At 38.4% G+C, this 12,324-nt stretch overlaps 1 protein-coding gene and 2 non-coding genes across 3 annotated transcripts in view; 1 reads left to right on the forward strand and 2 right to left on the reverse strand.

Annotated features, from left to right (window-relative positions):
• Window positions 1–297: 297 nt before the first annotated feature.
• Window positions 298–12,324, forward strand: part of LOC148669952 (zona pellucida sperm-binding protein 3-like) — a 90,355-nt gene continuing 78,328 nt past the window's right edge. The window contains exon 1 of the mRNA XM_088632955.1: window positions 298–486. Coding sequence (XP_088489081.1) covers window positions 298–486 — 189 coding nt within the window. The remainder of the gene's footprint in view (window positions 487–12,324) is intronic.
• Window positions 10,909–10,981, reverse strand: trnak-uuu (transfer RNA lysine (anticodon UUU)). The gene has a single exon. It is a non-coding gene; the product is annotated as a tRNA-Lys (tRNA).
• On the reverse strand, window positions 12,251–12,322 carry trnaa-cgc (transfer RNA alanine (anticodon CGC)). The gene has a single exon. It is a non-coding gene; the product is annotated as a tRNA-Ala (tRNA).

Here is a 12,324-nt window from a genome sequence, read left to right on the forward strand (position 1 = left end):
GTGGGAGGTAAAGTTTAGAGGCTGAGGAGTTGCTTTGAATTTTTCATGACCTGAATGTTATTTTTTTGCTTTTTTGACTGCAGAAAAATTAGGACTTAACACTAGTTGTTTAAACTTTGGTTATAATTGAAAAAAATATATTTTTTGAGGTTTAAGAATTTCTATATGAGTAGCACTGAGAACAGAAAAGAGAGTGCTGGGTCTTTGAAGGAGAAATCTAAGATACCTCAATTGTATATATATGGTACTACAAAAAATCGATAGCAACTAAAGAGAAAAGTGAAGCAGCTGGAGGGGATGTGGAACGAGTACTGGAGATGCGCTCGTACGCGAGTGAGACTCAGCTGCCGGAGGAAGAGCTGGAGTCCCTGCCCGGTGACCAAGAGAGGAAGGAGCGAGCTGACGCTGGAGGAGCTCCAGACCAACATGTTCAACATGATGGCACAGGGCCTGGCTGAGCTGAAGGAAATGATTAGATTTAATACAGTCAGTATTGAAGGTCTTAAAAAGTCCATGGGCTTTGTATTCAAAGAGGTTGAAGACTTAAAGAGTGAAGTGAAAGCTCTTAAACGAGTGAATATCGTGCAAGAAAAACATATTAAAGAACTTGAATTGAAAGCGAACGATGCAGAAAGATACCGTCGACGATGGAATTTAAAATTACTTGGAGTTAAGGAGGAACGCGATGAGGACATTGTTGCAACAGTGAAGGGTATCTGTAAAAGGACCCTGCCGGACCAGGAGGACGTGATATTGGCCATTGACATAGTTCACAGGCTTGGGAGAGCAAACATGTCTGGGCAAGTGCGCCCCAGATCGATTAAAATACAGTTCACCAAGAGGACGGCGAGGGACATGCTGTGGCGAGGGGCGAGAGGGAATGAGTATTTGAATGAGAACAAACTGAGATTTGCATAGGACCTGTCCGCCGCAGACAGGAGCACCAGGAGCCAGCTGTGGCCCCAGGTTGAAGCTGCAGTGAGAGGGGAGGAGAGCCTGCTTTGTGGGAGCGAGGGCCTCTGTTGACGGGAAGGAGATCCGCTCCCAGTGACTGCTCAGTTAATGATTGTGTTTGGTTTTATTTGTTATAGCAGTATATACTAATGGCTGCATCTGTAGCTATTAAAGGGAGCAAAATCCTAGTTATGTCGAAAAGAAATAAAGAAGATACTCTTATTAAAGATATAATTGAATTAACTCAGATTACTGATTACAGTCAGTAAGAAAAAGAAAAATTGAATCTTTTCCAATTGCAATTAAAGTAGATCAGATTTATGAAGAAAAAGCTAAAGGTGCATTTATTCGATCAAGAAGAAAGTGGATGGAAGAAGGGGAAAAATACTAAATATTTTTATAGTTTAGAAAAAAGAAGTTTAGAATATAAATTGATTGACAAGTTAAAAATGAATGGATATAGCTTTATATGTTACTGATTTTTACAAAACATTATATTCAGCAAGACAGAACAAGTCGGATATAGATGTATTCCTGCATTCCATAAGGAGAGACGCTAGATTTATAGATAAGGAATTCCGTATACAGTGTGATCAACAAATTACTAAGAACAAAATAAAGGTAAATATTAAAAAAATTATAAAAAATATTATAAAAAAAAGACAATAAATCCCCTGGGAATTATGGTTTATGTAGTGAATTTTATAATATTTTTCAAGATTTGTTAATTGATTTTTTATTTTGTGTTTTTGAAGAAGCTATACAAAAAAAAAAGAAATGCCACCTTCTCTGAAACAGGGATTGATCTCTCTTATTCCCAAACCTGACAAGGATAAATTAATATTAGAAAATTGGAGGCTTATAACTTTGTTGAATAATGATGCAAAATTATTAGCTTTGATATTTGCAAATAGATTAAAGAAAGGTTTGGATCAGATTATTGATGAGACACAATCTGGTTTTATGTAAGGCAGACATATTTGTAATAATATCCGTTTAATTCTGGATCTGATAGATTATAGTGATCTTTTAGAAGATGATAGTTATATTTTATTTATTTATAACTTTTATACAGCTTTTGATACAGTAGAACATACATTTATGTTTAAGTGTTTAGAATTTTATGGTTTTGGTGAAACTACTATTTTTCTTAAGAATAGTAAAGAGGTCTCTAAAGCAATTGAGGTTTTAAATGTGTTTTCAGCAGTCTCGGGATTGTCTTTGAATATTGACAAGTGTGAACTGTTTTCTCTTAAGGATTCTAATTTAGATGCAATAGTGAATATACCTGTGAAGAAAGTGGTTCGTTATTTGGGTATTATAGTCAGTAAAGACCAAGATGAAAGATGTAAATTGAACTTTACACCTATTTTAGATAAAACTACAAAAAGATTTCAGTCTTGGTTAATGAGGGACCTATCGTAGGCAGGTCGGGTTCTACTGTCGAAAGCAAGGAAAACATATGATATATATACAAAATACAATTTGATCACATAATTTGCTTCATTACCTCTGGCGGTTAAATGTTTTTTTCTGTTTGTGTTTGTTCTCTTGTACCTGTTTTGATCCTCTGGTTGTATTTGTATTTGTAAATTCTTCATACATTTAATAAAAAATTCTAAAAAGAAAGCATAAGAAATGGCTTTTATCTGGTACTTTGCATGTGCCAGATAAAAGTTCAATGTGAAGCACAGTACAGGCTCGATGGCTTCACATCTTCCATCGATCACATAAAAGTGCAGTAAAGCGATCTAAATATGACTCTGAAGTACTGGGAAAGATGATTATTTTGAGCGTGCCTCCCAGGGTCTGCTACGAGGCTGAAGTTGGCTTCTTATTCGCCTTATTCGGCGCTCACCCTGCGGCTCATGTGGGTCCTAATGCCCCAGTATAGTGACGGGGACACTATACTGTAAACAGGCGCTGTCCTTTCGGATGAGACGTAAAACCGAGGTCCTGACTCTCTGTGGTCATTAAAAATCCCAGGGTGTTTCTCGAAAAGAGTAGGGGTGTAACCCCGGCATCCTGACCAAATTTCCCCATCAGCCGTTATCAATCATGGCCTCCTAACAATCCCCCTCTGTGAATTGGCTTCATTACTCTGCTCTCCTCCCCACTGATAGCTGATGTGTGGTGAGTGTTCTGGCGCACAATGGCTGCCGTCGCATCATCCAGGTGGATGCTGCACATTGGTGGTGGTGGAGGGGAGTCCCCATTACCTGTAAAGCGCTTTGAGTGGAGTGTCCAGAAAAAGCGCTATATAAGTGTAAGCAATTATTATTATTAATAATTATTATTATTATTATTAATAATAATAATTATTATTATTATTATTTGTTCCACCTTAAATGCTGCTGCTGTGATGTTATGTCGCCTTTCGCCTGTAGATGGCTCTCTTCGATCAGTACTAATCCGGCTGGAATACTGTGGACATCCTCAGTGAAAGGGAGTCTCCAAATAAATAGCAACTGTCCAAATTATATTTTTGTATGGAATGTATTTCAGAAAATCAAAAGCCAATTTTAAAAACTCACCATAACATGGACTTACCCTGGAAAAAGGGGATTGCACTTTCTGCCTATTGCTACGCCACCCCCCCCCCCCCCGATTATAAGAACGTCTCACAATTCTGACACCAAGGTGTGAAAGACAATGTAACACACTATCGAAATCCTGAAGTATAAGAAATTTTAATGTACCGTTTTTTAAATATGACCCTCTGAACATGGCAGGTAAGCATACATTAGAAAAAAAGTACGGTTCAAATTGCAATGACACAAACTGTTTAGAAAATCATGACCTTGCCGATATTTGTAGGGAATATGTGTGTTTTGCACATGTCGAACTATACACATAAACATTGAGCTCCTGAGTCAATATCACCGGGGATGTCCAATAAAGACGAACATCAGTAGCTTCAAGGAAACTTAGACTCACACATGGAGTTTTATCTTCGAATAGAGGGTGGGGGAATTCATTTATACTCCCGTTGCTCTTTAGCTAAACTATTTTAAAACTATGACGCAGAAACTTGTAATCACCTTAAAGAGTCTTCTTGAAGACGTGCACTATCTACCTCTCAACTGTCAATTGATAGGACTTTAGAAGAAACTGTTCTCATAAAACCAACATACAGATTACACATTTTAAGGAACATGAACAGAAATCCGTGTTCTAAATAACATAAAACTGTCCCTGCAAATTATCACCAAGCTGTTTTACATGTCTGATCATCTTTCTTTCCTACTTTGCAGTGAGCACAAATTTTTTCGGTATCTTCTCGTGTATTTTCCATGCTATTTTACTGTCTCTTTCTCACATGAGACAGATCCACAGCCGAAACTTTAGGTCGGTTCCTGTTACTCTGTCTACAGCCAAATGTGACAGCGATACTGTCACTGCTTTTGGGCCACGTGTTCCTGCTGTTATATTATGCCATGTTCACCAACAGCCCGAAACGTTACTGCTGTAGCACAGGAGTTAAATAGGCGCAGTCGATAGAGTTTGAATCTCTTAATCTCAGAACTGTGGGTTCAGCCCCCATGTTGGGTCCCTCTGTGTCAATTTGATCCTCCCAATCCTCCTAGCATGACCTGATGGCTTACAGTGATCCCCAGTGCCTTACAGATGCAGCCATTCAAAATGTGCGGGCGATACCGCATTATTTTCGGGTGCGCTGTACGCAGTCTACATCGAGTTACCGGTAAATACCGCTAGTTACCGTAAATTCTCCTATAATACGGCAATAAAAATAATAGTATCCGGAATTTCCGCAAGGTGGAGCTAATAAAGCTCAACCTCTCATGTTTGAGCTGTCGCCATCAAAGTCTTTAACGAAGATATTACTAATAGTATTAATAATGAATGACCTTGGACAAGCTGTAAGTGTAAACTCAAAGTATTGCCCTGGTCCACATTCTTTTTTTCATTGACCGTCTTTGTAAAAGTAACACCACAGCATTTCGCAATCATGCATTTGTTTCCAATCATGCAAAGTACAGTAATTTTTGAGAATCGATTCACCATGCCTTTCACATGCTCATAAAAGAGATTGACTTAGGAACATAAATATATTACCGTATGCAAACTGCACTGTATACAGTATGTATATGTATATTTAATGTCTTAACTGTGCCCGTTTAAGTATTGAATATTTATATGGAATTTTACCACTGAAGGGAAATCTTAGTGCCTGAGCTTAAAAAGAATGGGAGCATACTGCAACGCATGTGAAGGCCATAAACGATATTAATTTTGGAACTTAAACATACAGTATATGGCTGGTCTCGGTACTTTAAAGAAAACATACACACCAGTATTCCATCTTCTTTAACCAAGTCTTTAACTAACGTGATACCGGAGTCAACAAGCATACTTTTAGAATTTTATTAAAAGGGAATTTAATATGGAATTGTGTATTTCAAGAAATTAATAATGATATGATTATATTCGTGTACTGCGACAGGGCTGTGTAGGGCTGTTTCGCCTCTTTCTTCATGCAACTTCCTTTGTAGCCCACTGGTCTACGTGCCTGATTACCAACTCACAGGTTGTGTGTTCGAATCCAGCTGGTGCTGGACTTTTCTTTTAACAAACATTTCTTCAAAAAATAGAATAGCAATATTATGGACAATCAATTGACTTTTATATTTCAAAATATCACAACATGATCAATTCTAAGTCATTTTTGATAGCAATGAATAGTCGGCTTCTTCCCTTCTGACAACGGTCCCTGCGTCCGCTTCCTGCTTCTATTGTGTGTGTGTGGGGGGGGGAATTCCTTCAGCTCTCCCTTCAGATTTAAAAGGTTATTAATCATATCTTCGGTGTCGCATCTTACAAGTGCAGCTGATCATTTGCTGCCTGGGTGGGTCAACTATCACAAAGCTTTAGAGAACCTAACATTTCTATTATCAACAAATTGTAAATTTGTAATAGAGTAAATCTTTATAGAGAAATGGAGGCTGGACAGTATGCGTTACAATATAAACATTTGTATTGATTTAAATTGTGTTTTGATTTAAATCGCAAATGCGTGTTTAATTATATGTGTTTTTTTAATCATAATCAGACTAATGCAACATAAATTGATACAGTATCTTTGTCTTCTAAGTATCTTAATAAACTTTCAGCATAGCTTTCTACCCGTTTAGATTTATTTTTCTTGGGATTTTGGGATCAAACGTGGAAGGATTAGATTGTAATCGTTTTTATTTTTCAAATACGTTTTAGAAAAGTGTACAGTAGGACAGCACAAAAAAAACAGACATTGTGTGGTACAGCACGGAGCTCAGTCAATTCAAACAAGTTCAATTTAAAAAAAACTGTAACGGACATAAAATTCCCTTTTCATAATTTTCATAATTTCCAACTACGAAATTTATTTAAACTGCGACACTTATCATTCAACTTTAAATAGACTTTTATATAGCGTTTTAAACGAATAAGTAATTAGATTGCTCATAAACCTAATCACTTTTTCTACATAAACACAGCGTGATTGCTCTCTGAAAATGCTTTTTCTTTATATTTAGGCTCAGATTTCAACTATAGATCGTATTATTATAAACTTTCTTGGAAAAATGTTTTTTATGTAAACCATGTTTGCTATTAATTCATTTAGGGCTAGAATATGTTCATTGTCTTCCAATCGAGTCGAGTTGACATTAGAAGTTTGCCACGCCCGGACTGTTACACCAACGCATTAGCATGTTAAAGCGATTTCATTGAGGAGCCTAGCTTTTTTAACTAGTAAGTACTGTACTTCCTACTTTGAAAATACCTGTGAAACCGGTTTAATTCGTCACAGCCAGCACTCCCGCAGAGAGGGGGGTTGTACTCGTTAATGTCTTAGCACAAAGCAGAAACTTCTTGTATTTTCCGATGACATACAAGTGGAAAGATTACAGATTTTAATTGTCCTTTTTCTGAACCAGGGAAAATCTGATCATGTTTCTCTATAACAATAATAAAAAACTTTATTTTACATATCACCTTTAAAAGTGGCATCTCAAAACAATACAGTAGATGTAAACCACAGATTACAAAGTAAATACCCAGACAAACACAAACGCGTTTTTTAATAAGATGCTTTTATTCGTTCATAATCTGACAATCTCAGGAAGACTAATGGGGGTCTGGCTTTTTTTCTGGAAAACCATAACTCTGGTCTTGTCCAGATTGACTGTCAGCGCTCAGGTCTGACAGTGCTTCTCCAGCAGCGCCAGGTTCTGCGGCAGCCTCTGTTCTGTGGGCGACAGCAGGACCAGGTCGTCTGCAAATAGCAGGAACTCGATTTCTGTAATTAATGCAGATCAGTAAATCAAGGGACAAAACAGTTATTGTGCCCGGATCCTCAATGGGCTTTGACGTGCTAATGCGTTGGTTTAACAGTCTGGATGTGGCAAGCCTCTAATGTCTCCCGACTTCGGCAAAAGGCACCTGTGTGGAGACTTTTCAGCAGCAGCGGGAGCAGTACGATGCATTACTGGGGAGGATTGGGAGGCTAGAGACACTCCTGAAAATGCAGACTTTTGTCGATGGAAACCGGTGTGTGTGTCTCTCTCTGCTGGATGTCCCTCTCACTCTCTGCTGAATGAATAAAAGCATTTTATTAAAAACGCGTTTGCGTTTGTCTGGTATTTACTTTGGTCCCTTTTAACTGTTTTTCCATCTTCTTTATTGCTTTGAGATGCCAGTTTTAAAAGTGATATGTAAAATAATGTCTTTTATTATTGTTATAGAGAAACATGATCCGATTTCCCCCGGTTCAGAAAAAAAGATCTAAAGTGCTACACCTAACTTTCTTAATTCGATGTATTTAAAGCAGTGAACTACTGTAGGTGTAACATAACATACAGAAATACAATCGAGAATAGTTTTGTGGTGTTTGTATAGATGAAACGTTCCTAAAACGTATAACGTAACAAAATTAAAGATGATTAAAATCTGTAATCTTTCCACTTGTACTGTATGTCATCGGAAAATACAAGAAGTTTCTGCTTTGTGTAACAATGGTATCAAAAAGTAATCTAAGTGGTGAGAAAGCTGTGCTCAATGTATTTAAGGGACTTAAAAGTAAAAGGAGATGCTTCATATTGCTTGACTAATTTTAAAAACTAAGTTATAAATGCAGATGCTCCCTCGGTGCCGCGCCGGGTGTAAATATCTAAATATACATTCGTCCCGGCTGGGGTGCGCGGGGAAGAGCAGAACAGGAGTGAAAGTGGTCAGGGTGGGATTTAGGAAGGCGTACAGTCTGGGCAGGTATAGATTACACTTTTCTAAAACGTATTTGAAAAATAAAAACGATTACAATCTAATCCTTCCACGTTTGATCCCAAAATCCCAAGAAAAATAAATCTAAACGGGTAGAAAGCTATGCTGAAAGTTTATTAAGATACTTAGAAGACAAAGATACTGTATCAATTTATGTTGCCTTAGTCTGATTATGATTAAAAAAACACATATAATTAAAACGTATTTGCGATTTAAATCAAAACACGATTTAAATCAATACAAATGTTTATATTGCAACGCATACTGTCCAGCCTCCATTTCTCTATAAAGATTTACTCTATTACAAATTTACAATTTGTTGATAATAGAAATGTTAGGTTCTCTAAAGCTTTGTGATAGTTGACCCACCCAGGCAGCAAATGATCAGCTGCACTTGTAAGATGCGACACCGAAGATATGATTAATAACCTTTTAAATCTGAAGGGAGATCTGAAGGAATCCCCCCCCATACACACACACAATAGAAGCAGGAAGCGGACGCAGGGACCGTTGTCATAAGGGAAGAAGGCGACTATTCATTGCTATCAAAAATGACTTAGAATCGATCATGTTGTGACATTTTGAAATATAAAAGTCAATTGATTGTCCATACTATTGCTATTCTATTTTTTGAAGAAATGTTTGTTAAAAGAAAAGTCCAGCACCAGCTGGATTTGAACACACAACCCGTGAGTTGGTAATCAGGCACATAGACCAGTAGGCTACAAAGGAAGGTGCATGGAGAGGCGAAACAGCCCTACACAGCCCTGTCGCAGTACACGAATATAATCATGTCGTTATTAAATTCTTTAGATACGCGATTCCATATTATATTCCCTTTTAATCAAATTCTAAAAGTATGCTTGTTGACTCCGGTATCACGTTAGTTAAAGACTTCAATGCTTAAAATCTTTAGGGAGAAATGGAATACTGGTGTGTATGTTTTCTTTAAAGTACCGAGACCAGCCATATACTGTATGTTTAAGTTCCAAAATTAATATCGTTTATGGCCTTCACACGCGTTGAAGTATGCTCCTATTCTTTTTATGCTCAGGCACTAAGATTTCCCTTCAGTGGTAAAATTCCATATAAATATTCAATACTACAATGGGCACAGTAAAGACGTTTACTGTAAATCTTTCTACGACAGACCAACGGACCACAAGTGCCCCTGTCGGTCAACCAATCACGTACCGCGGTACCGCGCGTCATCGTGCGTCACAATTGCTCGACGCCGTAGCCAATTACCTCCGGTACGTGTGTGTACCGCGCACTTTGAATGGTTGCATGGGTGCATGGCTGCATCTGTATGACCTTTTGCGTATTTCAGCTTTCTTTCCACTTTGAGCCTCGATTCAGATATTGCTCTGAAAGTATTGGGCAAGCAAGAGTTTGTCTGAATCGAGGGAGATCTACTCATGATCATATGGGTGGGGGTGGTGAGGGCACAATCCCTAGAACCCGAATCCGTTACAATAACAAAAGGACAGACAATGGAATACGGCTATTTCGAAGTCACAAATGTGAGATATAAAGTCGCAATTCTGAGTTGCTAAGTCACAATTCTGAGATACTAAGTCAGATTTCTGACTTACTAAGTCGCAATTCTGAGTTGCTAAGTCGGAATTCTGAGATAGCATAGTGCGATTTTTTTTCTCCCTGGCGGAAACGGGCTTCCATAGTATCGTACGCCGGTCTCCCGCGCAACAAGCGGGGGTACTCAGCACTATACTAACGAGGAGCGCTTGTCTGCTGCTGAGCGTCAGCTCTGTTTACTGTCAGCAGTCATGTCCTCATTTCCAAAGACTTTTTCACCTGCTCTCAGCTTTTAAAGACGGTCATAAACGCTCAAGAAGTAATTCATGTCAGTTTGAAGTCTGTTTCTGTTGTCTCAGCTCTTGATAAAGAAAAGCCGTGCGTGGGAGACTCCCTCTCTGAAGAAGTTTGCCGTCACCCTGCGAGGGAGAAGAGCCATCAATCACCGAGGCAACCACTGAGACAGTTAACATTAAACACGTGAAATGCGAGATGTTTCTATCGTTTCTACTCTAATGAGCGCTCAATAAAAATGATCAGAAACCGAAAGCGCTTCTTATGCGGATCAGTATATTCCGATACCACTGGTTCTGCAGAAGAAATAAGAAAAGCCGAACTCAAAGCACTGTGTTGCCATTACGGGTACTCTGTCTGCAGCTGCTTTAAGATCTACTCACACCGTGTTGCCATTAAGGCTACCTAGTTAAAAAAAAACGTATCGTCACCTTTTTGAACGTGATTATTAGACACCCGTTAAATCTCAACCGAGGTTTCTTGAGAGATCTTTCAGCGAGCGAGTTATAAAAAACTACTTCGCTTCCAACCTCTGCTGTCACTGTAAACTCGGACATGATGTTCTGCAGATGTGCAGTGTGTCTTTCCTCTTGTCGTATTCAAGAGTATTCACTGTGTGAGCTCCTCACTGTGTGTTCTGTACTCTACTGTGATTTAATTTAGATGATTAAGTGGAGTAGAGTGACAAGATCTACTTGAACATTTTCGGTTTGTGAAATGAAACACTAAGTACACTTCTGTTAATACAAGTAATGGACATTTAAAATAACCACAATAAAGCTACAAGAGTGAAAGATAAAAGACTATTTAGAATGACATTCACAATAGACTTAAGAACAGTACAACCGCCCGAACAGGGACTCGAACCCTGGGCCCTCAGATTAAAAGTCTGATGCTCTACCAACTGAGCTATCCGGGCTCTGAAAGAAAGGCGACACTGTCGGGATCCTCGCAAGTCACGTGTCTCTTGTGCCGAAGACCAGTCATACCTGACCCGTCTGGAATGACCACTGACAGACTTTATCATGAAGCGACGGCACCACTCCCAGTAGAATGAGTGAGAAATACAGCATGACATGGGCAGTTAAGGGGCTCCCACAATCCATCTTTCCTCACATTACTGATTTTTTTCAATAGCATTTTGACCTTTTTTCACATTCAGATTTTTTTCACATTTAATAAAATCTTTTAATCAACAACATTAAAAAGAAAACAAATGGAACATTTTTGGAACAATAATTAAAAAAAACTTTCAATGCCTTGGTTGTATACGTGTGCACACCGTTTATAAAGGGAGTTGCAACAGTGCTGAAATTTAAAGAGCATTTCTGTAGAGAAAACAGCCTTGATGTTAAGCTTAGTCTTTTAGAAATTCTATTTCTTAACACCCTGCACAGCCTCCCGACAGACTAACAAATATTTTTTGGAGAAATTGGCTCACACACCGGAAGACACTAACGTTTATTTACGTTAGAGTATGTGAATAACAGTTTAACAGTTTAACCGAAAAAGTTTGTAATTGTGATTTTGTTCAAATTCAATAAATCGTCTATGAACAGTAAGAAAATTATTAAGAAATTGTTTTATTTCATAAACTATAAGACAATTAAGAGAGTTTATAGGTCATATCCGTCGCTTATGATTGTGTTTCTTGAATCTCTTGTAATCATCAAAAGTCGATGTGTAGTCCTTCAGTACTTTCTCGAGTTGTGTCATGGATATTTTATACGATCAATACTTGTCATGCTCTTTTGCATTTTCCTTAAACGGAAAAAGTTCAAAGTGTGTTTATGGCTGTGCTTCACATCTACACGAGAGCACCTGTAACAGTACAGGACACGCAGTGAGGAGTTCGTGAAGCTTTCAGTTTAGTGCGGAGATCAGAAGGAGGACTCGCTCGCTGAATGATCTCTCAAGAAATCCCGGGTGAGATTCAACAGGTGTTTTCTGCAACAGCCACGACAAGTGTGAAGCAATCTCTGGATTTCCTGAATTTGAACTAAATTATTAGTTCAAGTAATTTAGGATTTAACAGAACTAAATGAGGTACATTTAGAACATTAGCGCAACTCTGCAGCACGTCGAGGGTGCCTGCATTTAATTGTGTAAACCTGGCTCTCTTTGAACACGAGCAAAGAGTTCTCACTCAACAGAAGATTGAGATGTGAGTACTGTAATATAAAGCACCTGGAGATGCCGAGGATTGAACCCGGGACCTCATACATGCGAAGCATGCGCTCTACCACCGAGCTACATCCCTGA

Source organism: Lepisosteus platostomus, chromosome 5 (assembly GCF_059453375.1).
Source record: "Lepisosteus platostomus isolate fLepPlt1 chromosome 5, fLepPlt1.hap1, whole genome shotgun sequence".
Taxonomy (NCBI): Eukaryota; Metazoa; Chordata; class Actinopteri; order Semionotiformes; family Lepisosteidae; genus Lepisosteus; species Lepisosteus platostomus.